At 40.1% G+C, this 27,272-nt stretch overlaps 1 protein-coding gene across 1 annotated transcript; it reads right to left on the reverse strand.

The window, feature by feature from the left end:
* Positions 1-9,519: 9,519 nt before the first annotated feature.
* LOC145400400 (large ribosomal subunit protein uL11m-like) lies at positions 9,520-26,809 on the reverse strand. The gene is made up of 4 exons (XM_080272917.1): positions 26,695-26,809; positions 17,330-17,519; positions 15,461-15,603; positions 9,520-9,790 (listed from the first exon to the last, which is right to left on the reverse strand). Exons 1-4 carry the CDS (start codon positions 26,806-26,808, stop codon positions 9,671-9,673), a joined length of 567 nt encoding a protein of 188 aa, XP_080129043.1. The 5' UTR covers position 26,809; the 3' UTR covers positions 9,520-9,670.
* Between the last annotated feature and the right edge of the window lie 463 nt (positions 26,810-27,272).

Below are 27,272 nucleotides of genomic sequence, written 5' to 3' on the forward strand. Positions count from 1 at the left end.
TGCCGTTAGGAAGATACATCCATTATCAACAATATTTTGGCAAATGTTTCTGAATGTTGGGGATAATTTAGAGTTATTTAGCAAGTCCCTTAGAGGTTTCCTGAAGATTCGTGCAGTTAGCGATATTCTGGCACTCTTTGCAAGCAAGTTCAGCGACGTTTTAAAAAAAAGGATTGGCATCTGAACAAGTGAAAGGTCAGAGAGGCGTATGGATGTGGTATGCGAGGGGTAGAGGTGCTGTAAGAGGGGTATCAATGATGTGAGAGGAATAGGGATGCTGTGGGAGGGATAGGGATGCTGTGAGAGGGATAGGGATGCTGTGAGAGGGATAATGATGCTGTGAGAGGGATAGGGATGCTCTGAGAGGAGTAGGCATGTTGTCAGAGAGGAAGTGATGTCGTAAGAGGTGTAGGGATGCTCCGAGAGGGATGTGGATGGTTTGAGAGGGGTAGGGGTGCTGTGAGAGGGGTAGAAGTGCTGTGAGAGGGGTAGGGGTGCTGTGAAAGGGGTCGGGATGGTGAGAGGGGTATGAATCCTGTGATAGGAGTAGGAATGCTGTGAGAGGGGGTAGAATAGTGTGTGAAAGGGGTCAGTGTAAGGAGGTACGGATGCTGGAACCAGGCTAGAGATGCTGGGAGAGGTGTAATGATTCTTTGGTGCGATTTTATCCAGCGTTGGAAAAGTTAGAGATTTTTTTCTTTCTTTCTTTGTATAAAATTTTTCAACCATCTGAGATGCGAATGTTTCCCCCACCCCTTAAGAGGATACAATAAGCTCCCTTCCCCGATTTATGAAGTCGCTGGTTGTTGGTTGGTCGTCGTAAGAGGGACTTACTAGACTAATTTGTAGTTCTAGTCTTCCAGCGATTATATTAGCAGTAGTATGGTTAGGCTACTATGTCGTCATTAGGACAACGCTGTTGCAATGCTTTATCGTTGAACCACTGGTATTACGTTGATGATTAACAATCTATTTGTAATTTATTAACCTTTTTTGAAGCTCAAATCATTATTTTTTCTTTTTTCATTTTAGTTAGCCCAAGCAATTTTTATTTATTTATTTATTTTCTTTTCTTTTTTTTTTTTTCTTTTTGGGGGGGGAGAGGGCGGGGGGCTTCCGAGGCTGTTAAAACGGTACGGCGTTATTTGAAGCATAATTCTTAATGCGTTGAATGTTTGCAGTTTATTACGGTTGCTACCAGACGATTTCATTGAGTCTGGTGAAGGTCTCACATTAGTTAATGAAAGTATATACAGTATAACCCCTTTAGTTCACAGGGGGTGATGGTGATGTGATGGTGGTGATGGTAATGATATACTGGTGGCAGTGATGGTGGTGCTTGTGTGGTGGCGGTGGTGGTGATATGGTGTGGTGTTTCAGTGGCAGTTAGTTATGGTGGTGGTGTGGCAGTGATGGTCTGGTTGTGATAGTGTGGTAATAATGGTGGTGGTGGTGGTGTGGTAGTGGTGTGATGGTGGTGTGGTAATGCTAGTGGTTTGATGGTGGTAGTAGTGTGATGGTGGTGGTGATGTGTGATGGTGGTAGTAGTGTGGTGGTGGTGTGATGATGGTGGTGGTGTTAGCGGTGGTTTGGTAAAAGTGTGGTGGTGGTGGTGGTGATCCCTTTGGTGACAATACTGTAAAGTGATGGTGAATTTGAGCTGCAAGGCTTGGTGAACGAATTTGGGAAAATATGTAAGAAATGGAATCTAAAAGTGAATGCAAGTAAGGGTGAAGTTAAGGTCTTAGAGTGAAATGAAGTCACAGAATGTGCAGTGAGACTGGATGGTGATGAAATGAAGAATGTTAGTTCATTCAAGTACTTATGTGGTATGATGAGTAAGGATGGAAATTTTGAGGATGAAGTGTGTGAAAGGGTACAGCAGGGTAGGAAGACTGCTGGTTCACTAAAAGCAGTGATAAGGAATAAGGAAGTGACCTTTAAAGTGAAAAAGTCTCTGCATGACATTATTGTGATCCCCACTCTAACATATGGGGTTGGAAGGACATAAGTCAAGAATGAGAGCAGTAGAAATGAGTTATCTGAAATAAGTAGGTGGAGTTGCATGGAGAGACAGACAGACAAAAGAGGAAGCAAAGGAACATTGTGGTACTGATGTGGATGTGACTGAAAGTGTTATGAGAAATACTTTGAAAGATTTGGCCATATGGAGAGGATGGAGAATGAGAGACTGACCAGCAGAATGAGGTGAAATATTAGAGTAAGGTGATGGGAGAGGGGGAGGGCACGATCATGAGTGAGATGAAGGGATGGAATGGAGAGATATACGAGACAAGGGGGTGTGAGTTAGAGGGAGGGCAGCCAAATGGCAGAGGACAGGACGACATGGAGGCGATTAGTTAGGGGCCACATCAGGGCATCTGGAAATAAATAGACAGATACATAGATAGATATGGAGAGGATGGAGAATGAGAGACTGACCAGTAGAATGAGGTGAAATATTAGAGTAAGGTGATGGGAGAGGGGGAGGGCACGATCATGAGTGAGATGAAGGGATGGAATGGAGAGATATACGAGACAAGGGGGTGTGAGTTAGAGGGAGGGCAGCCAAATGGCAGAGGACAGGACGACATGGAGGCGATTAGTTAGGGGCCACATCAGGGCATCTGGAAATAAATAGACAGATACATAGATAGATAGTTCTGCCCTTCTAAAAACCTAAAGTAGCATGCCAATGACCTCAACACACAAAGCCTAATAGTAGCAAGGTACTGAAAGGTACATCATACAATGTAATTAATCAGCTGAGAATTCCTTGGTATCATAACAGCTAAAGAAAGCATTTTGAGCAACTCCCACCAAGCAATTATACCATACAGACTAACATCTTGGGAGCATGTTTTGTGACAAATCAAATTACTCTCATGGCTGCTGGACCCTACATCCTAACACCAATTTTGTATGGACTTACATAAAGAAGTGAATTAATGCTGTCAGATATGACAGACAAATTACTTGTCAGATATGGCAAGTGTATTACCGGTACTTCAAATCAGATATGGCAATGTGACAGATATCAGAAACTAGAGGAATATACACACTAGTGTAATGGCATCAAATGTGATACTAACAGCTGTATCCATAGGAAAAGGGGGATACCCTGTTGCAGGTTCTGTATATACTGGAGTAAACAGGAACAAGATTTGAGGTCTGACTGCAAGAATCTATTTGGTTGCAATTGCAAGCACAAAGAATGTTCTACCCATGCCTGACTGTGCCATACACATGCCACATCATCCAACTCCACTCCCTCAACTCTTCCTCCCTTAGTCCAGTCTGGGAGAAAAAGTGGTGGATAGAGGACAAACAAACTAAGAACTAGAGGGATTGGGGAAAGTGGTGATGGGTGATGCTGTCACACATATAGAATGGCTGAGTCAGATTGGAAGATTCTATCTATCTATCTATTGCTAGACACCTCAATTCTGTTTGGGGTGGCCACAAACAAATCGCCTCCAAGTCGCCCTGTCCCCTGCCATTTCACTGCCCTGCTCCCAACTCACACCCCCCTCTCTCATATGCCTCTCCACCCCATCCCTCCATCTTATCCTCGGCCTCCCCCTCCCTCTTCCCCCCTCCACCTCACTCACATACACTCTCTTCGTCAATCTTTCACCCTCCATCCTCTCCACATGGCCAAACCACCTCAGTGTGTTCCTCATAATGCTTCCTATCACATCCACATCCACACCACAACGCTCCTTTATATCCTCGTTTGTCAGCCTGTCTCTCCATGTGACTCCACAGGCTCCTCTTAAATAACTCATTTCCACTGCTCTCGCTCTTGACTTGTGTCCTTCCAACAACGTCCAAGCTTCACTTCCATACGTTAGAGTTGGTATCACAATACTGTCATGAAGTAACTTTTTCACTTCCATGCTCACTTCCCTGTTTCTTATCACTGCTTTCAAAGAACCAGCAACCTTTCTTCCCTGCTGTACCCTTTCAAGCACTTCACCCTCCAAACCTCCATCCTTACTCATCACACTACCCAAGTACTTAAACGTACTCACATTTTCCAATTCCTCACCATCCAACCTCGCTGTACATTCACTGACTTCACCTCTCTCAAAGACCATCACTTTACTCTTCCCTACATTCACCTTTAGATTCCGTTTCTTACACACTCTCCCAAACTCATCCACCAAGCCTTGCAGCTCCCCTTCGTCTTCACACAACAACACAGTATCATCTGCAAGCAACAGTACAGGGAGTTTCCAAACACTATCCTCTCTCACCAGGGCCACTCCAACATCCACTACCCTACCTCGTACCTCTTTTATTACCCCATCCATGTACAGATTGAACAACCATGGAGACAAGACACATCCCTGTTTCAACCCAACTTTCAAAGAGAAAAATTCACTTAGTTCACCATCCACATGCACTGCAGCTTTCACACCATCGTACATACTCTTCACGGCATTCAACAACTTCCCATCAACTCCATATATTCTTAACACTTTCCACAATCCTTGTCTATCCACCCTGTCATATGCTTTCTCCAAATCCATGAAAGCCGCATACAACTTCTTTCCCTTTTCTAGAAACTTTTCCACTAAAGATCTAAGAATGAATATCTGATTCTACTAGCATTATAAATAACATTAGATATCGTGAGTCATACATGTATTGCACATAACTGCTGAAGCTTGGCAAAAATAATTGTGATCAACAAAGTAAAAAAAAAATCAATGACATATCTATCGATCTATCTATCTATCTATTGGAGACTATTGCCAGACGCCATAGTCCCGTAAGGGGTGGTCACAAACAAATTGCCTCCATGTTGTCGTCCCCCACTATTTCATTGGCCTGCTCCCGGTTCACCCCCCCCTCTCTCTTATACCTCTCCACTCCATCCCCCTATCTCATCCTTGGCCTCTCCCTCCCCCCCCTTCACTTCACTCACATACACTCTCCTCATCAGTCTCTCGCTCTCCACCCTCTCCACATGGCCAAACCACCTCAATGTGTTTCTCCTAACATGTCCTATCACATTCACATCCACACCACAATGTTCCTTCACTTCCTCATTTGTCAGTCCGTCTCTCTATGTGACTCCACATGCTCCTCTCAAATAACTCATTTCCACTGCTCTCACTCTTGATTTGTGTCCCTCCAATAAGGTCCAAGCTTCACTTACATATGTTAGAGTTGGTATCACAGTACCATCATGCAGTAACTTTTTCACTTCCATACGTTACAGTTGGAATCGCAATTCTGTCACGCAGTAACTTTTTCACTTCCAAGCTCACTTTCCTGTTTCTTATCACCGCTTTCAAAGAACCAGCAGCCTTTCTTCCTTGTCGTACCCTTTCAAGCACTTCACCCTCTAAACTTCCATCCTTACTCATCACACTACCCCAGTACTTAAATGCACTCACATTTTCCATTTCCTCCTCATCCAACCTCACTGTACATTCGCTGACTTCATTTCTCTCAAAGACCATTGCCTTACTCTTCCCTACATTCACCTTTAGATTCCGTTTCTTACACCCCTTGGTCGTCATTTAACAACACAGTATCATCAGCAAACAACAGCACAGGAGGTTCCACACACTGCCCTCTCTCATTAGGGCCACACTAACATCCACTGCCCTAACTTGTATCTCTTTTATAGCCCCATCCATATACAGATTGAAAAACCATGGAGACATGACACATCCCTGTTTCAATACAACCTTCAAATAGAAAAACTCATTCAGTTCACTGTCCACATGCACCCTCATACATACTCTTCATGGCATTCAACAACATATATATATATATATATATATATATATATATATATATATATATATATATATATATATATATATATGCAGTATAAGACTACAACAAAGTGCTTAATCAGATGTGGGAATTGTGGTGTAACTACTGATAGCAGTTAACTATTGCACTACTGATTTCAGTGCACATACAACTTTATTGCAATATGGAGAGAGAAATCTTTTCATTTGTGCAATACTTTTGAAAACGTAATACTGTCTCATGACTCAACAGCAACAGTCCATGTTATATCTTCTTGGTATTTATTGTATAATAAATATGTAACATTCATTTGATGGCTATCGATGTGCCTTATGAGTCCTCTTTCGAATAGTTAAGGCCTAGGTACAAACAAAATATATACTGTACCATCCATCCATCATCCAATCCTACACTGCCCCATAAGGAGTGTAGGGGCCCAGGGCTGGGCAAGTTGGTCCTGACATTTAAGATAAGAGTGACCAGCTTCACTCATCCCTGAGTGGCATTACATGAGCAATAAACCCTAACCACCTCTTTGATATAAACCTTCACTCGCTCAATCTGATTGGAGTGCCGTAATTAGGCTACCCACTGAACCACCAGGTGCCATAATTTGGCTAAGTGGTTACCACACAGTGGAGTAAATGATTTCCTGGCGTACAGGAAACCATTTGGCTTGTCACTCAGTGTAGTCACCCATAGGCAGAAGGAAGAAGGAAAGAATGAAGGAAGGAAAGACAAAAGAGGGAATGTAAAGTCATCCATAGGCAGAAGGACGAGGAAAGAATGAAGTAAAGAAAGACAGAAGAGGAAGGAGGGAAAGAAGGAATGAGGAGAGGAAAGGGCAGACACCCAAAAGCAGCACTACATTGAGTGAGTGGATGGTGAGTGCCCCCACCTACCACAAATCTAAATATAACATTCATCTTAGAGCATTATCAATTTTCATGATGGTTCAGTTTTTGTGGCCTTCTGACTTGTTTCAGTGCTTCAAACAGATACATAATCATTCATGGACATTCCTGGGGAGTAATAACATTCTTTTATAGGATACCTTGTTATTCTGTGAGAACTTGTTACAGATACATAGTAATTTTTTTCTCTACTCAAATTTTCAGCTTGATTTTTGGTGAGCGAGTTTGTAGTAACTGATGCTATTTTCTTAGCTATTGCTGGGTTACCCTTACTTTTTTATCTACATTCATAGTCAGGTTCATTAATATGAAGTGTAACTCACAGGACATTTCATGCACATGGAACCCACCCACTGTCCAGCCAATGGACTGCTGGGCCATGGCCATTTGGCCGATTTCTTGCTGTTAGGTTGCCATGAAGGACAACTTGGTGCAATATATTAAAAGTAAGTCAGTCACTGTGAAGGAGTGTGCCAGAAATCAGATCTGTTAATGCAAGTTTTTCCATGAAAGATGGGCCTTACAGGTTGGCTGGAGAGGCTTAAGTCATTATTCTATAAAAAAAAAGAAAGACGAACAAAGAATATGGATGGGGTAGGATGGTAGTGCATCTTGAGGATACAAGTATTGCATATGAGGGGGGGGGGGTAAAATGTTTTTTTCACTGCACTTTGTGTAACTTGAGAGTTAGAGAGGGTACAGAGGGAGTGATTGGTGATGAGCAGTGTGACTTTAGGAGAGGGAGGGGATGCGTGGATCAGGTGTTTGCTGTGAGACAAGTGTGTGAAAAGTATTTAGCGAAAGGCAAGGATGTGTTTTGGGCATTTATGGATTTAGAGAAAGCGTATCATAGAATTGATAGGGAGGCTTTGTGGACTGTTTTAAGATTGTATGGACTTCATGGTAGGTAATTAAAAGGGGTGAAAAGTTTTTATGTAAATGGTAGAGCATGTGTAAGAGAGGGAAATGCTGTGAGTGATTGGTTTCCTGTGAGAGTGGGGCTGCAACAGGGATGTGTGATGTCGCCTTGGTTGTTTAATATTTACATGGATGGTGTTGTAAGGGAAGTGAATGCAAGAGTTTTAGGTGGAGGTCTGAGTCTGGTGAATGTTGATGGTGGAGAGTGGAATCTGAAGCAGCTGCTGTTTGCAGATGATACTGCACTGGTGGCTGATTCAGAGGAGAGATTGAGACAGTTGGTAGAGGAGTTTGGAAGGGTGTGTGAAAGGAGGAAACTGAAAGTAAATGAGAATAAGAGTAAAGTGATGAGGTGTACGAGGGTGGTAGATGGTAGGGGGATGAATATAGTTTTGAATGGCGAGTTGCTTGAGGAGGTAGGGTGTTTTAAATATCTAGGGTCACATGTTGCTGTGGATGGAAGAATAGATAAAGAAGTGAAGTTTAGAATAAATGAAGTAGGAAAGGTGCTGGGAGGAATGAAAAAAGTGTTTAGATGTCGTTCGCTTAGAATGGATGTAAAGAGAAGGCTGTATGAGGGTGTTGTGGTACCGACTGCGTTATATGGGGCTGAAACATGGAATATAGGTGTAGCAGAGAGGAAAAGTTTGAATGTAATGGAAATGAGGTGTCTGAGGAGTATGTGTGGAGTGACGCGTATGGATCGAGTGTGAAATGATGAAGTGAGAAGGAGAACTGGAGTTGTTCGGGAGATGGTTGGTAGAGTTGAGCAGAGGGTGTTGCGATGGTTTGGGCATATGGAGAGAATGGATAATGAGCGATTGGTGAAAAAGATAACTAGATCTGATGTGAGAGGTGTAAGGCTGAGAGGAAGACCACGAATAGGATGGATGGACAGTGTGAAGAGAGCACTGGATGCGAGAGGAATGTCTGTTGAGCAAGGAAGAGTGGCTGTGCGTGACAGAAATAAATGGAGAGAAATTGTGAATGAATAAATGATGACGCAGCCCTGAGGGGATATTCTCCCGCATTTGGTCTGATCAGCTAGTCAGGTCAGGTGCGGGTAAGGGGATGGGTCTCTTATGATGTGGCAGGGGTAAACCAGTTCTGCTGTCGGGCCCTGCTGCTGATGTCACTGATTGCATTGCGCAGTTGACCCTTGTGCGGTGTGGTGTGGTGAGGATCTGTCCGTTCTCCCCTTTGGGGCTAAGATGCGAATGAATGTGTTTGAATGGATGAGTAAATGGGGAGTGTGTCGTCCTGTCTCGGCTACCTCCCTTTTCTTGGAGGAAGCAGCCTGGGTATATAGATAGATATAGATAAAACAAAAAGATTTTGTTCAACCGAGAGAAATCCTAGCAGTCAAGTACTTCAGAAATGATCTCATGTACCCTTTTCTTTGCTATCAGTACAAAGCTAATCATCTCTGGGTAATGACCAGACAATTTTGGTCAAATACGAGAAGCCCTAGCAGTCAAAGGATGAAATAATCATAAGGCATTACATAGTGGTGTACCTTTATTTCTCTACCAGAAGTATAGAGGCCTGGGGATAGGTTACTCAGTACAAACAAGTTAGGCAATTATGACCAACCGCTTGATTCTGAGTGGCATTATGTGAATAACTGACCCAACATCCCTTGGATTTAAACCCTTTATGGGCCATATCTCCTTGGAGTGCTTTAACCTGCTAGACCACCAGGTATCTGTCAGTTACCTGCATATGATTACCACCTAATTTAATAACCTGCTTCCTACTTTACATGAAACAAATCGGCTTGTCACTCAGTGTTGTCACCTGACAGCAACATTACATCGAGTATGCGGATGGTGAGTACCCCCACATTCCACCCCAACTTACTCTATGACAAAAAATTTTACTATACAAACATTGTACTTACCTTTTAGCATATTTTATATATCCAGTATACACAATTCAGGTATACGGTTTTGGAATACTGAAATTTCTATCAGTATTTAAATCAATGAACAGACCTAACAAAAGCAACACTGTCAGGCATTACTGTCTATCATTATTTACACGAGTAGTTATTCACTATTCCATTATTTTCTAAGTAACTTAGCTTCTTTCTTCTCCTGTAATTCTTTAAGCTGCTCCTCAATCACCAACTTACGTTCTTCAAGGAATTCTCCATATTCTTCAGGATCTAACTCTCTTATTACCTGAAGAGAAAAAGAACTGTTAGTATGGTTTTGTTTTATCAGTCACCTGTGACACTGTCAGCTTTGTGATTCCATTTTTTTCATGATGTGTCTACTACAGAATCCTTGACATTGTCTGTGCTTAAAAATGAAAGAGAAATATGGGTCAGAAGGAAAGATTATTTTGAAAAACTGATAAGGACAATTTGTGGTAGGTAGAGGCACTCACCATCCACTCACTCGATGTAGTGCTGCTCTCGGGTGTCTGCCTTTTCCTCTTCTCCCTCCTTTCCTTCCTTCCTCCCTCTTCTGTCTTTCTTTACTTCATTCTTTCCTCGTCCTTCTGCCTACGGGCAACTTTAAGCTCCCTCTTTTGATTTTCTTCCCTTAATTCTTTCCTGTTCCTTCTGCCTATGGGTGACTCTACACTGAGTGGCAAGCCGAATGGTTTCCTGTACACCAGAAAACCATTCCCTATGCTGGGTGGTAACATACATCCAAATTATGGTACCTGGAGGTTTAGTCAGTACTTGCAGCGCTCCAATTGGATTGAGACGGTGAAAGTTTATATCCAAGTGGTAGTTGGGGTTTATTGCTCACGTAATGCCACTCAGGGATGAGTGAGGCTGGTCACTCTTATCTTAAATGTCAGGACCAACTTGCCTAGCCCCGGGCTCCTATGCTCCTCACAGGGCACCGTAGGACTGGATGATGGATGGATGGATGGATAAAGACAATGACAGATGCAAAGCATTAACAACTATTCTAAATAGGGTTGAGTCAAGGCTTTTCATCTCATCAACTCCCATTCTCTTACTGACTCCAAGCTTCCCCCCCCCCCCTTCACTGCAGTATTATACCTTTCTTCTTGTATTATTGCAAATTCAGTGGCCACTCTTTTGGAACTCTCTGCTTGAATCCCTCCCCTACTGTGATGGCTACATAGAATCTATCTAGAAACATGCTCTCACTTCTTTTCTGTGCAACTCCTGAATGCCAGAGTTAACCTACAGACAGGTATACTGATGCCACCATGCCCAGCCTCCTGCAAACCTAGTCTCCTGCTGGATGTGTACTCACCTGATGCACACATAGGGACACTATACTAACAGCATAAATTAAGCACTAACAGCGCAAACAAGCAGCATGAAGGTCCATCACTAAGTGTCCAAGACCAACGTATGCACACATGCTGGAGCCTTTACAAACAATGCAATATATATGACATGATCACTTAGTTTTCATATTTTTTTATATTGCTATACACATTACTGATGATATAAAATTATTAAAGTACATTCCAAATGCCTTGTCAGCAGAAACTATGGCAGGATACATGGAAAAAACACAATGAAATAGGCTATGTCATACTGTACAAGGGAGATTCCGGGGCAAAATTTCTTATTAAAATCATACTCCTGTATCGTACCTTGAATTTCCTAACATATTAGGCTATATAGTTTTAAGGCAACTCAAGTAAGACTGCTAAAGAAAATTACAAGAAAATAAATTAATTCTTAACTCTTTGATATTCTGATGATGATTGTATTCATCATTTAAAATCCAACCTCAGAGATTCCAATGACGCTTTTGATCATCATTTTAAGAAACTCTTGTAAAATATTCACCATCAATCGCATTTATGCGTCATAACAAAGAGGCTTGAATATGACGTCACAGAATGGTTGCTCTATGTGTGGTGGGTACTGCACAGCTGGTCTGACTCATGGCTTTGTTTCTTTATCACTTTATTCTTGGTGAATATTATTCTACAGCGAGGTATAAAATTTTTGGCTTTTGCCTTAATTCAACTCATCGCTTTAACTTTTTATTTTCTTTGTTTTCCTTTTTTAAGCATACTACAGTTAAGTACAACTATTCTGCTTCAAAATAACACCACAACCAGAATCCTATCATAAAAAGTGTATTTACACTGACCAATCAAAGAAAAACATTGCTAAACGAATACGCAGCTGAGACTAAAATAATATTACGCATCTCTTTCCTTTCGCTTTACCGTACAATGAAATGCAAAAATTACCATAATGTATATATCACTGTAAAGGTAATTTATTGTAGTCTGCATCCTTTTACACCATATTTACGTATCTTTATTAATTATTTTTTGCCAAACATTTTTCTAGGGCAAGGTATAAAACTTTAAGTTTTTGCCTAATTTCAACTCGTCATTTTGACCTTTTATTTTCTTTGTTCTCCTTTTTTGAACATACTACGATAAAGGACAACTATTCAGCTTTAAAATGACACCACTACCAACATTCTATCATGAAAAGTGTATTTACACAGAGGGATCAAAGAAAAATATCACACCGCGAAGATGTGGGTCAGCATGAGAGTGGCTGACTCTAGCACAGACATAATGTGCCTGGCCCAGAAACCTGATAGAGTTTACTACAGTCATCATTCAGCACGGTCCTCCTGCAAAGCTACTTTATTTGCAATCTACAATAAGTAGTTGCTAAAAAATTGCACACTGCCTATGTGAAAAATTTTCAATAACTGATGAAAACATGACAAATTATTAATAAAATCCCTGTCTTTAATAACACTTAATAACAAGCAATATAAATAGTGACAGACTGTTCCCTAGACAAGGCTCAGCAAAGCATGGGTCACTCAATCCGTGGGCCTAAATTGCCAAATTATGCAACCAATAGAACTACCTTTTATTTTTTGCTGCACAGGCCTCTTCTTTTTTCATATTCAGAAACTTCTGTGATTTTTCTTCTCTTCCTTTCAAATGAAAATCAATGAACGAAAACAACGCTTTGCTTCCTCTGTTGCTATAAAGAGGCACTCACCATTTCATCCACATTTTTCTTAGTACGAAGTGCCATATTTAGCGTGGTTTGTTGTTGTTCAGTGACATCACATGCACACTATCTACACTGTATTCTCTGTCCTCTAAACACAACTGGTCAGTCCTTGAACTGTCTTACTTAAGTTCTCCTTTGCCTTAGACTTCCAGGCCGCTCATTCAATCCTGCAGGCAATTGCAGACAACCAGCCACTATAGTCAGCATCCATTTACCAGACTTCTTAAGAAACTACAAGTAAAAAGAGTTGTAGGCTATCTAAAGGGATTCTCAGTTCTCCCTACTCACACCTCACTTACTCATATGGCAATGTTTTTGCTACATTTAACATTATCTGGATTAATTTTTGTACGAATATTGTGTAGCATTAGGTGATATTTTTTTTTTTTTTTTTTTTTTTTACTTGTAACACTACTAAGATAACAGCCTACCTATTTCTTTAATATTACGGTAAGTATACAGTAATTCACTGCTACACCTAGCAATGTGTTCATAATTCTGAGTCTTACATTATGCAACCTCTTGGACAGGCTCAGGTTTCAAATAGACTGGACAGCCTCTATTCTTCTCATTTACAATTTACATCTAAGCTGCATACCTTTTTCTACCAATTCACTGCTTGCCTCACCATGTCGTTCCTCTCATTGCATTTACAGATACTTAAAGTCCACTCTCAACCAGGGATGTGCCCAATATCTGGTTCCTATCCAGTTCTGTGGCATGTCCAGCACTTTTTTTTTATTTCAAGTATCTGACCAGGTATCATGATTATCTGGCCAGATATCTGGCAGTTTATTTATATTCATACGGTAAGAAAAAATAGTATACGAGAAAGACAGATATGGAGGCTCATGAGGCGAGAGAATTGACAAGGGATCCACCAGGCTGGATAAATTCTATACAGAGAAGTCCATGACAAGGGTTTGGCATCCCATTTTTAACTTGACAACCATCGAACTGACTTTGTCTGATAGGTAACTGACGTTATGTGTGAAAGATGTGCCTATGAGGTGGAAAGGGCATTCTGGGAGCTTGAATGGCAAGCAAATAAGTCTGTGGCCCACTTAATTATTTTCTTTTTAATAATAGAACAGAAAAAGGAAAAATATATATATATATATATATATATATATAAATATATATATATATATATATATATATATATATATATATATATATATAAATAAATAAGCCATACACGAGATTACTGATGTCCTCCAGTCATAAAAAAATCTGTAACAGTTGGACTTTAACAGCTCTGGGTTGAAGTTTGGGGGAAACGACTCTGGAGATGCGAATTCCAGAGATGCAGTTCGGGAAATAAAAGGTTTCTGACAGGGAGAAGTTCTGCAATATGGTTGTGTGACATTCCAGTCATGAGCATTACCAGATGCCCAAGTAGCACGGGGGAAGGCATGGAGAGATGGCACAATGGATGCAGCTTCGTCTGAGCATTTGCCATGAAAGTATCTATAAAATAATGCATGGGAGGCAACATTCCTTTTTGCTTGTTGGGGATGTAATTCATTTGTAACTGCAGGGTTATTAATAATACTAATGGCTTTGTTCTAGATTTTGTCTAGTTGTTTTAGTGCAACCTCTCCACATCCATTCCACAAGGGTGTGCAATAGTTCAGCTGAGAGCACACAGGACTCTTATAAATTAATGTTAACTGCTGCATGCTGTTGACTGGTTCTCCTGCTATCATGATCTTTTTTTATTTTTTTTTTTTCCTTACTTCAGCCCACCCACAGGGTGGGAAATAAACAAGCAGAATAATGATGTTGATGATGAGAGCAATAAAAGTTAAGAAATAATTATACTACAGAACATTCTTGCTGAAGATATTAAAAAAATAAATCCATCCATCCATCCATCATCCAATCCTACGTTGCCCCATGTGGAGCGTAGGAGCCTGGGGCTAGGCAATTGGTCCTGACATTTAAGATGAGAGTGACCAACCTCACTCATCCTGAGTGGCATTACATGAGCAATAAACCCCAACCACCCCTTGGATATAAACTTTCACCGGCTCAATCCGATTGGAGCACAATAATTACCCACTAAACCACCAGGCGCCAAAATTTGGATATATGGTTACCACCCAGCATAGTAAATGGTTTCCTGGTGTACAGGAAGCCATTTGGCTTGTCACTCAGTGCAGAGTCACCCATAGGCAGAAGGAAGAGGAAAGAATGAAGGAATGAAAGACAGAAGAGGGAGCGTAAAGTCACCTGTAAGCAGAAGAACGAGGAAAGAATAAATAAATAAATAATGGTGTTCTCTGACACTAAAGGTCACTGACAAGTTCTGATATACCATACTTCTTGTACATTTCTGAGCATTTATAATCACTAGTCCGCACTGAGGTAACTATAAATCAGTGCACTGATGTTGCTGTGTGGCTATTTGCACGGTTCTGAAACATTTCTTTCTCCTTACAAAAAATTATTTAGGAAAAAAAAAAAAGTATATCTATTGAAGGCTTGTGCATAATTATCAAAAAGTACATTATAAGTTGAGTACACTGCTTCCCGTCCAATCAGCGAAGTAAAGCAACGTTGGGTCTGGTTAGTACTTGGATGGGTGACCGCCTGGGAACACCAGATGCTGTTGGCGTTCTCCCTACGTGTCAAGTGGGGTTGGTGGAGGATTAGTGCCCCTCCCTGTAAAACAATTAACTCTAAGCCCTCGGCCACCCCGTTTAAGATACATGGCGTCTGGCAATGAATGAATGAATGAACATTATAATTTAACATTCCTCAAATTTCCCACACATAATATTTATTTACTTTCAGGGTAATGATATCAAAGATTTTATTCAGAAAAACAAAACCGATGTGGAAAACTTACCTCAATTCCACATGAATGAGCTATCCCAATCACTATCTCACATATCTGCTTGAGAGGAGTTAGCTGTAATGGTGGGTCATGACTTTTAGTTTTTGGTATTTCATAAATATGTTTCAGTGTAACCTTCCCACATGTTTCAATACCTGCAGACAAAATACCATCATCAACCTCAAGACTGAATCACAGGTTTCATCCAGCAAAACAACAACAACAACATGAACTACCACCTACCTCTTCCAAGGATTTACAGTAGATATAGGACAACATACTACACTAAAACAAGCATTCACAACTGGTAAATACTCCCAAATGGCAATATTTCATCCTCTCTTTCTCTTTTGGCTAGACTTAGAGTAACAATCACAGCAGCCTATCCTTTATTACCTCTATAGAGACCCTAAAAGGCCCAAGCTGTTTAAGAGTTTAAACCTTCACATAATGCTTCTCAGTGAGCAATTATGAGTGACAAACATTTTAGCTACACTTATAAAAAACCACAGGGAATTATCTTAATGAAAAACTTATTCAACAAAACTGTCTCAAAGTCCCCCACCGTAATGATGTACTTTTTATTTTATTCAGGCTACAACCAAATGAGCTTCATCACGACAGGAGACCTGCTTTGTCACAGAATTACTGAAGGCTACATCTTACCCCTACTAGTTCTAGTTCTCTCCCATATTTAATAAAACCATGTAGATCCCCCCCCCCCAAAAAAAAAAAAATGTTGATGGGTTAAAGTACCAGCTTGTATGTCACAGACCTGACAGATTTTTCAATGCCTTGCCTCGTGAATTCTTTAGGAGGGTTGGCATTAGCAAATATGTGTGGCATCTTGTGATTTTCTATGCCAAGTAGCATTATTTGTCTTTTTGTAACTTGTTTTTGTGCTTGGATTACCACCAAGAAGAACTCCTAGTACTTCCCATGATGCTGCTGGAATTTCCAACAAGGCTAGAAAATCCTGATGTATGAGATGAAGGTTATTACCGAAGAGGTACTGGGAGATACTGAACACAGTAGGGGGGAGGATGATTCAATGATTTATTGCTAAACATATATCTGTTTTGCATTAACGAACAGTAAGGAAATAAACAAAAGTATTCCAGCTACATGTACTGTACTCTATGTCTACTTATCCTGCTCCCTTTTTACAGCCTTATTTTTTTATTTTTTTTTATTCTAGGTTTTAGTTTCCTTTCCTCTACATCACAGTCTTTCTAGAATTATTTTCAAGACCCTGAAAATATACTGAATCAATTGGTTTACTTTTGTTGGAAAAAGCTGGGTAGAAATGGGTTCTGATGTCAAATCCAGGAGTTCAAGATCATGTAAATTATCGCCGCATATTAGTTACTGTATTAACATTCACCTCTTGCAACTTCCTCTCGCAGACATAGTTTTACTTTGTGTCTAAAAATGGGAGAGAGAAGGCTTCATTTACAGCACTTCTTAGGCTTCACATACAGCACTTCTTGCATATGCAGCAATGCACCGTAAAGATCTGATATTAATAAGGACTGAAATGACTGAAGTTTGAATCGTCCTCTGAGGCCTCACCCCAAATAAATTTACACATTCATTAAGTCTGGCTTTTGTAGATTTCCCTTAAGCCCAGTTTCTTCCAAGTTTCACAGTAGTATACATGAAAATTCAAATAGCTCTGAATTCTCCCAAGCTACACAGAAGTGTGCAGGATCCATTCATCCTTCATCCAATTCTTTACTGCCCCACCACGAGCATTGGGATCAACTCCAGAAATTAGTCTATACAGGTAACCCACCAAACACTACATATTAGTACAATCAAACATGGAATCACCTGAAATCTCACTCAAAAATGAACTATAAAAGAATCACGTAGACTTACCAGGTTCCATGGCTCCCCTCTGGACACCAGCTGCCTGTTTGAGAAAGAATGTTGCTGGTGGGTTATGAATAACCAGGTCATACGATCTATCAGACTTCACAGTTATCCTACAATGGAGAGGAACACCGTCTATATAGTTGGCAGTGCATGCATTGAAGTCTTTGCAGAATGATGCTATGTTTATCCCATGCTGTAAAAGAAAACATGTATAACAGGCTGGGCCAAGTTGGCAAAAGTACAAAATGTAAGCACCTTGGAAATTAGCTGAATGATACAAAATTGTAGTTTCTTTACAAAAACAATGATTAAATAATACAAGCTTGGGATTAATACCTTTATAAATTTACATACATACTGCATAGTACCAATATAATTAAAATTCATACAGTACAAAATGTTGCAAGTACAGGTCATTCCCACTATAACAATGAGATGCATTTGGGAAAACCCACTGTTGAGTCGGGGCATCGTTAAAGGTGTACATTATGACACAGAAAGTATAGGGATGCATTTGGGAGCCTTTGGATTCCCCCCTCCCCCCAACGAAGACCAAAACTCGCCAAAATGAGTCCAATGACGAGTTTCTTGCTCATCTATACCCCCAAACAGCTTTAAAACAAGCTAAACTAAGCCTAAAAGCAGTTTGTAACTCACCTAAACCTATAAATAAAATCTGAAAATCATAAGAATTGTCTGGAAAAAAATCAAACTTAGTAAACTGTACCCAAAAATGACAGTGTTCACCCCACCTATGACTAAAACACATTAATCTAAGTCAAAACAACCTAAACACAAAATTTGTCTAAAATATCATCAAAATAGATTATTTTAAAAATCACATGCCCTGGGACTGGCCATCGCTAGGCAGGGGAGGATGTTAATTTTTTTACATCGCTAAGGCAGGGTATTGCATAAAGAGGGATCGTATAGCAGGGTATACTTGTACTGTCGTTACGTTTATGGAAATCTGCTCATTAAGTGAATCCGTGTATAATGCGGTACATAACCTATAGGAAAAGGAGGATTCTGTGTCTGACCACCAACAGCTTACACCTATCATGCTGTGTGAGGCAATTTTAAACAAGAGTCAAAGTTAGTTACTGTATACCTAAAACACATATGCAAAATTAACACATGACCTATAATAATGCATATCTACGAAACATAAAAAAATCCCCAAGAAATGCCACTGGAATTGACACCACATCCACAAACTCCGAACTCTGGCTAGTGACTGCATATAACTTCCATGGTAAACACAAAGTGCAGTAACCTTGAATAAGGGGCAAGTCAACCAAGCAATATTAATCTGTATAGGCTAGTAACAGTTCACAAGAACTCACATAATTATCTTACCTAACTTCCTAAAATCGACACATAAACTTATTACACGCTGTAAGAACTGAAGTTTTCTAACCCCATGTCCATTAGCTCATAACAAATATCAGTTATAAAACCCTTTTCACACTCAATGCACTACATGTGAAACTCAAGAATTTTGCTACTCCTTAATCATTATAATGTACAGTCAAGGACAGAGAAACCTGGACAGGTGAGGTGAGGCAAATGTCATATTTTCTCTTTTCCCTCACCTTGTCCATCACTCTTCGTTCACAACTCCTTTTTCCCCACTCCCCATCCCGTTTATCCCATCCCTCCTCTTCCCTAGGCTACTCAGCTATCACCACACACACACACACACACACACACACACACGAACAGCCGGAGAGAGAGGTCGTCCCAGGCATCGCTCCTAACCTTGAGTAGTTTCAGGAATTTTGTCTGTCCTGTCTCCTAGGGTCTTTCTTTAAATTTAAAATAATGAAAGTTGGTAGACTACCAAAAATGTAAAGATTTGTTGGCAATAGTATACATGAATGTTTGTGGCTTATTCAGTAACAGCTGTTTAGGTACTTTACCGGTACGTTAAAGATGGCCGAAAATGTAAACAATGAGGGAATGGAATTTCAAGGATTTGATGCTAATACTAATGTCATGGACCTGGTGAAAACATTAATTATGAGGATTAGTGAACTCGAAAAAAAAGTAGAGAATCTAGTGATAAAGGATGTGTCAGGAAATACGGAAACCACCATACAGAGTCTAATCCAGTCCAACGAAACAGCCAATAAAGAGATTAAGAATTTGAAGAGGGAAAATGTTGAACTGAGGAGGAAACTTGAAGAGAGTACTAATAAAACGGAGAAGGTGAGTAATGTATTAGAAGAACACAAGGCAAAGTGGGCACACGTAGAAGAAGAACAGAAAGAAGTGGTCAGCTTAAGAGAGATCATCCAGGAAGAAAGGGAAATGAACAAGAAAGAAATGGAAGAAAATGTAGTGAAAATACTGAAGAAAAAAGAGAAAATAGTGAGAGAAACTGTAGAAAGGAACAGATGTGTGGTAGTATTTGGAAACAGGGAAGAGGAAGAAAAGGTTAGGTTCGCAAGACTCGAGAGAGACACAAACATGGTGAGAGGAATATTAGGCAAGATTGACCCCGAAGGAGACAAGTGGGTAAAAGAAATTGAGGAAGTAAGGAGGATAGGGCCTTATAAGAAAGGGGAAACAAGACCAATGAGAGTCAAGTTTACATCAGAAAGTGTAATAAAAGAGATACTTTAAGTGACCTGGAAATTAAGCAAAGAGGTGGGGATGGAAAATATTATAATAAGAAAAGATCTGAATGAAGAAGAAAGAGAAGTTTTAAAATCATTAAAGGAAGAAGTAAAGGAAAAAAATGATAAGAGGACAGAGGAAGAACGTAATACTTTTTTTTGGAGAGTATTGGATATGAAAGTAAGGAAATGGTATTTAAGGAAATAGAAGTGAAGGAAACTAGGGGGGATGGTTGTGAAAGATCAGAAGTTGAGGAAGTGGTACAGACAGTGAGTAGGAGAGAAGAGGGTATTAATAATGTCAAAAATAATTTGAAGGTGATATATACTAATGTTGATGGTTTCATATCGACAAGGATCGAAATTAATGATTTCTTGAGAGAACATGAACCTGATGTCATGTGCTTTGTAGAGACCAAATTAAGAGAAGATATTGATGTTCATTTGGGAGATGGTAAATACAAACTGTGGAGAAAAGACAGAAAAGAAAAAAGGGAGGAGGAGTGATGATAGCAGTGAAGAACAACATAAATGTAGATACTGTGGAAATGGGAGAAGGCAGGGCTGAAGTGATATATATGAAATTAGAAACTGGAGAGAATGTTAAGAGAGATATGGCGGTAGTGTATGTTCCCCCAAAGACGAGAGCATGGAAGGATGACGAATACCATGAGATGTTGTCAGATATGGCTAGCTACTTGCAAAAAATAATTGAGAAAAGCAATAATATAATTTTGGTGGGTGACTTTAATTGTAAAGAGGTGAACTGGGAGGAATGGTACTCGGGAGGCGGCGAGGATTCGTGGGGTACTATGTTATTAAATATAATAATGAATAATGTGATGACGCAGTGGGTCAAAGAAGAGACACGGTTTCAAGGTGAGGACACACCAGCAAGGTTAGATTTACTGTTCACCAAAGAACCCGATGTAATAGAATCATTGGAATATCTCTGTCCTTTGGGAAAAAGTGATCACGTGGTCATTGAGTTCCAGATGTTAATAGGAAACATCGAGCCAAGAGACGAGCTTCATAGACAGGGAAGATACAACTTTGGCAAAGCAAATTTTACAGGATTGAGAAACTTTTTTGAAAATGCGGATTGGAGAAAATTCAGAGAAACAAGAGAGATACAGAGGAAGTGGGATATCTTTCTAGACCTCTATAATTTGGGAGTGGAAAAATTTGTACCAAGAGTAAGAGGGAAAGAAAACAGGAAAAAGGAGTGGTTTAATAGAAGGTATATGATAGCCAAAAAAGAGAGAGATAAGGCGTGGAACAATTGGAGAAAGAGAGGTAACGACAGAACAAAGGAAGAATATAAAAGAACAAGAAATGAATACACAAGAATACGTAGGGAAGAAGAAAGGAATTTTGAAAAAGGTATAATTGACAAATGCAAGGATGAACCCAAACTGTTTTATAGATTTGTTAATGGCAAACTGAAACAAAAGGAAGGAATCACCAAGCTGAAAGTAGATGGAGAGGTCTTTAAGGATGCGGCAATGCAAGCAGAAATAATGAACAAACGTTTCCAGTCAGTTTTCACTAAAGAAAAGGAGCTTGTGGAAGGGGAGGGAGTGATTAGAAATGTTCCGGTGATGAAAGATATAAAAGTGGAGGTGCAGGAAGTGTATAAATTACTGGAAACTCAAGATGTAAGGAAAGCCCCAGAACCTGATGGAATTTCTAATTGGGTACTGAAGGAATGCAGAGAACAACTGGTGGATAAAATTCACAGCTTAATTGTATGCTCACTGGAAGAGGGGAAAGTCCCAAAAGAATGGAAGAGGGCAAATGTGGTACCAATTTACAAGGGAGGAAACAGGGAAGAACCCCTGAATTATAGACCAGTGTCTCTAACCAGCATGGTCGCAAAATTGTGTGAGAGAATCCTGAAAGACAGATGGATAAAATATCTGGAAGAGATGAATATTTTGGCTGAATGTCAGTTTGGATTCAGAAGTGGAAGGTCATGTGTTTCAAACTTGTTGAGCTTTTACTCAAGAGCGATTGATGTGGTACAGGAGAGAGATGGTTGGGTGGATTGTGTGTACTTAGACTTAGAGAAGGCCTTTGACAAGGTACCTCATAAGAGACTAATGTGGAAACTAGAATATATAGGAGGACTAAAGGGGAAACTTCTGGAATGGATGAGAGACTTTTTGAGAGACAGACAAATGAGGACAGTAATAAAGGAAAAGATGTCTGGATGGAGGGAAGTAACAAGTGGAGTCCCTCAAGGCTCAGTGTTGGCGCCAGTAATGTTCCTGATTTACGTAAATGATATGGTAGATGGAGTGAACAGTTATGCGAGTCTGTTTGCTGATGATGTAAAGATCTTGAGGAAGATAGAGGTTGAGGAGGATTGTAAAATACTGCAGGAGGATTTGGATAGGATACACAATTGGAGCCGGACGTGGGAAATGAAATTTAATGTAAAGAAATGTAAAATATTGGAAATGGGTAAAAGTACCAGGAGACCATCACTGAATTATTTTTTGGGTAATGAATTAATCACAAAAAGGAGAGAAGAGAAAGATTTGGGAGTGCTGGTCCAAGATAGTTTGTCACCAGAAAAGCACATTAACAAGATAGTTGGAGAGACTTATAAGCTCTTGACTAACATAAGAGTAGCATTTCATTATATGGATGAGGAAATGATGAAAAAATTGATAGTGGCCATGATCCGCCCCAGGTTAGAATATGCAGCGGTAGTGTGGTGCCCACACAAAAAGAAAGATATAAACAAGATTGAGAGAATACAAAGAACAGCAACCAAGATGGTCCCCAGTCTGACAGACCTGTCATACAGAGAGAGGCTGGAAAAACTGGATTTGCCTTCGTTAGAGGAAAGGAGAAAGAGGGGAGACATGATTGCGGTGTTCAGGACCATGGTGGGAGTAGATAAAATTGACAAAGAAGATCTGTTTGTATGGGATAAGAGAGCAACAAGAGGACATGGAATGAAATTGAAAAAGTCAAGCTGCTTGAAGGATATCAAGAAATATAGCTTTCCTTACAGAAGTATAGACTTATGGAATAGCCTGGACAAAGAGATCGTCCAGTCTAAAAACTTAAACGAGTTTAAAGTTAAATTCGACTTATTGAGAAACAGCGACGGAAACCCACGAGCATAGTACATTCCGTGTATATCACAATTAGGTATATTCTTAAATATTTGGAACGACTTAGACAAAGAGTTGGTGTATGAGAAGAACATTCATGGGTGTAAAGGTAGACTTGATAAATGTGGATATGGAGACAGGACAACACGAGCATTGCTCAATTCCTGTATACTACAAATAGGTAAGTACAAATAGGTAAATACACACAGAAAGACAGTTTGGTTTCAGAAAAGGAAAATCATGTGTTACTAATCTGTTGAGCTACTATGACAGAGTAACAAACACAATACAGGAAAGGGAAGGATGGGTTGACAGTATCTATTTAGATTTCAAGAAAGCTTTTGACACAGTACCACACCAAAGACTTTTATGGAAACTGTACCATCAAGGAGGAATTCGAGGCAAACTGTTTTGTTGGATGCAAGACTTTCACATAAAAAGAGAAATGAGGACAGTACTAAGAGGAAACTATTCATCATGGAAAGAAGTGACTAGTGGAGTACCACAGGGTTCAGTGCTGGCACCAATCATGTTTTTAGTGTATATAAATGATATAAACAGTAACACTGGAAATGAGAGCTATCTGAATATGTTTGCAGATGATGCAAAAATACAAAGGAGAATTACTAACACAGACTCTTGTAAAGAGCTACAAGAAGAATTAGATAAACTTCATGAATGGAGTAGTACATGGCAAATGGAATTCAATGTGGACAAGTGTCATGTAATCAAGTTTGGTAAAAGTGGAAAAAGACCTGATTGGGATTATAAGTTAGGAAATAAAACCCTATACACATGAGAAAGAGAGAAAGACCTAGGTGTGTTTATCAATAACAGACTATCTCCGGCTGACCACATCAGCGAGAAGGTACGGAACATGTATACACTGCTTGCAAATATGAGAATAGCATTCACATACATAAATGAAGACATGCTAAGAAGGATAATAACATCATTCATTAGACCAACCCTGGAATATGCATCAGTAGTCTGGAGTCCTCATCTCAAAAAGCATATAGACAAGATCGAAAAAGTTCAAAGGGCCGCTACAAGATGGATACCAAGCTTAAGGGACCTAAGCTACGATGAAAGACTAAATACTGTAAACTGAATCTACCAACACTACAGGAGAGAAGGAAAAGAGGTGACATGATAATGCTATATAAGTGCATATCAGGAAAGGAGAAAATAGACATAAATGATTACTTAACATATGGAGAACCATCAGCAAGAGGACACTGCAAAAAACTGCATAAGAAGAGAGGTGATAAAGACATAAGGAAATTCAGTTTCCCAAACAGAGCAATTGATCAATGAAATGCACTACCGAATGAAATAGTGTGTGCCAAAACAATTCACAAATTTAAGGATATGTACGATAAATATGGTTTAAGACACGGGACAGTACGAGCTTGACTCATTCCTGTAAAGATACAATTAGGTAAGAACACACACACACACACACACACACACACACACACACACACACACACACACACACACACACTTGAGAAGATTATCTTGATTCTTCATAAATGCAGCTTTCTCTCTCTCTCTCTCTCTCTCTCTCTCTCTCTCAAGGTTCTGTTGGAGTGAATAGTGTTAGTGCAAAGTATGCGTTTACTGTGAAATAGGAAATATAAAAAAAATAAAACACTGGAACGTACTGAAAGAGAACACCTGCAGTAAGCCGGTTGGCCTCTGCTGGGCAACTCCTTTTAAGTTTAGGTCTGCATGCTAGAGAGAGAGAGAGAGAGATGAAGAGTGACCATTTGTCCCCTGGGAAAGACCAGCCCCCCCTCTGTCTGTCTGTTAGTCTGCTGTCTGTCTCTATGTCTCTCTCTCTCTCAAGGTTCTGTACAAGTGAATAATAATGTCAATGCAAAGTATGCATTTACTGTGATTTATGTATCGTAAAATAAATAACACATTGGAATATATTTACAGAGAACAACTGTAGGATGTCCTCTCGAGACATCAGCATGTGGAACTGTCATTAATTCCCTGCTGGCCAATTAACGTTCACCTTCATACTTGCCTACACCCTTCTGCCACAATTTTCGCCAAAGATTACAGAGCAGGCCATTAATCATGATAATGACTGCACACACACACACACACACACACACACACACATATATATATATATATATATATATATGCATTATATGAGAGCAGAGAGAGAGAGAGAGAGAGAGAGATGCTAAATGGGGGAGGGAGGAGGGAGAGAAGAAAGGAGGGAAGTAGGGGTTTAGAGAGAGAGAGAGATGCTAAATGGAGGAGGGAGGAGGGAGAGAAGAAAGGAGGGAAGTAGGGGTTTAGAGAGAGAGAGAGAGAGAGAGAGAGAGAGAGAGAGGTGAGGAGTGACAATTTGTCCCCTGGGAATAACCAGCCTTACTGGGTCATATGGTTAGGACAGTGAGGAGGTAAGGGAAGGATGGGGATGGGGGGGTACGGCTCATATGAAACTGTTTATTACATTGGCAAGAAGTAATCATGCAACTAAGGCAGAAGAGGAAGGGAAAGGGGACCTGCGAGGTCAGGGAGTAGCCTGAACCGGCTCCTCAAAATTGCAAAGCATTCTGTAACTGGCTGAACAAAGGACTATATCCAGGAAAAGGGGGTGATGGGACATAGATGCAACATATACTGCTCCTCCATGCACCTCAAGGAACAACAACAGCAGGAGGTGTGTGGAAATCTGAATGTGATATAGGTATTTGCCAATTTCAGGAAACCTCACACCCTACCATAACCAGAGATTTCAAGGCCAGATACCGTTGTTAAATTATAGCTAGGCCTTACAACCTTAGTGTAAGGGCCAAAATGATGTACAGACAGAACAAAAGAATCTTTGAAAACTCTGAAGTAAATGTAATGGAAATACTGAACTATCTGAAACACACTAGTTGAGATTGCATTTTCACTCTATTTTGTAAGATGTAAGTGCTCTTCAGACAGAAAGAGAGGATTGTTGTTTCTTTGACTGTACAGTATATTCATTCTGACATGACAAAGGAGCACTTGGGGAATCTATCTATCTATCTATAGCCCAACGTCCTAATCCCGCAAAGGGTGGCCGCAGACAAAACGCCTCCAAGTCACTCTGTCACAAGATGCAAAAAAATCTTAAACTATGATAACGCTTTCACTGTAATGATGTCTTTTTTGTTATAACTCTGATGTCTCCAAACAATTATATTCAGCTTACAAAAGACCTCTTGAGCTGAAGGAGTTGCCAGAGCCTTCATTTACCCATCGATCAAGGGGTTCTCTTTGAATAAATAAAACTGTCTGGCAACAGCAAGACAAAACTGCTGCTGCCACAAGAGCACTCACAAAGTTTACACCTCCATCAAGGGAGCACCACTCTCCCTAAAGAACTTGTCTTTCACCTTCTTTTTCCAAATATCTAATCACTTGTTCCTCCGATAGTCCTCAATCATTTCTTCAAATTTTGTACAATTCCATCTGATACTAGAGTTTCCCATATGTTTCTAAGAGACATACTAGTCCAGATAAACAGAGTGAAAAACATAACTTCCTTCATGGAGGTTATATACAGTAATTGTACTAAAGGGATTAATAACAAAACATATTAAAAATAAAAAATACTAACCTGGCCAAGCTGAGGTCCAAGGGGTGGGCCTGGAACAGCCATGCCTGCAGGGATATTAGTGCGGATGAAGTTGCCATGGTTCACTTTTTCAACCATCTTCTTCATTGTACGCATCTTCGATCCTGCCCTCGACACTGTTTCTGCTGTTACTTACACAATGAACCTGTGTGAAGATGAGACAATGTAATAAAATATAATTCAATTAAAGCAACATGTGTTTGTGCTTATATTTGGTTACCATTGTCCCTTGGAGGTACTACTCTGACTGATGTAGAGCTAAAAGCCTTAACATTGGATCTGCACAACACTTCTAATACGGAACTCAGCCATATTTACATGGCGTCAGGCTGCGACTACCATACTACACATACACATCTCTTCTATTGTATATAACTACACAGGGCTGGCCTCAGGAGCTGCGGGGCCCAATTGGGAACATTTTTGTTAAGACTCCCAGGTTCACAGCCAAGGCCTGTAGAATCGCAGATATAAAGTCTATTACAGTACAGACTTTATATCTCTATGGCAGAATGGAAAGAAGTCAAAATGTGCCCTTAAAAGTTGCATGTGAGTTAATG

Source organism: Coenobita brevimanus, chromosome 52, assembly GCF_032717465.1.
Source record: "Coenobita brevimanus isolate Jiangsu-jjx chromosome 52, ASM3271746v2, whole genome shotgun sequence".
NCBI classification, from domain to species: Eukaryota; Metazoa; Arthropoda; class Malacostraca; order Decapoda; family Coenobitidae; genus Coenobita; species Coenobita brevimanus.

What these genes read in the sequence shown, in the direction of transcription:
- LOC145400400 (XM_080272917.1), bottom strand. Translation starts at nt 26,808, where the DNA reads ATGCGTACAATGAAGAAGATGGTTGAAAAAGTGAACCATGGCAACTTC. An exon ending in TTGGACCTCAGCTTGGCCAG is followed by an intron (nt 17,520 to 26,694) that starts GTTAGTATTTTT and finishes TTTCTTTTACAG; the next exon opens with CATGGGATAAACATAGCATC. An exon ending in GAGGGGAGCCATGGAACCTG is followed by an intron (nt 15,604 to 17,329) that starts GTAAGTCTACGT and finishes TTTTGTCTGCAG; the next exon opens with GTATTGAAACATGTGGGAAG.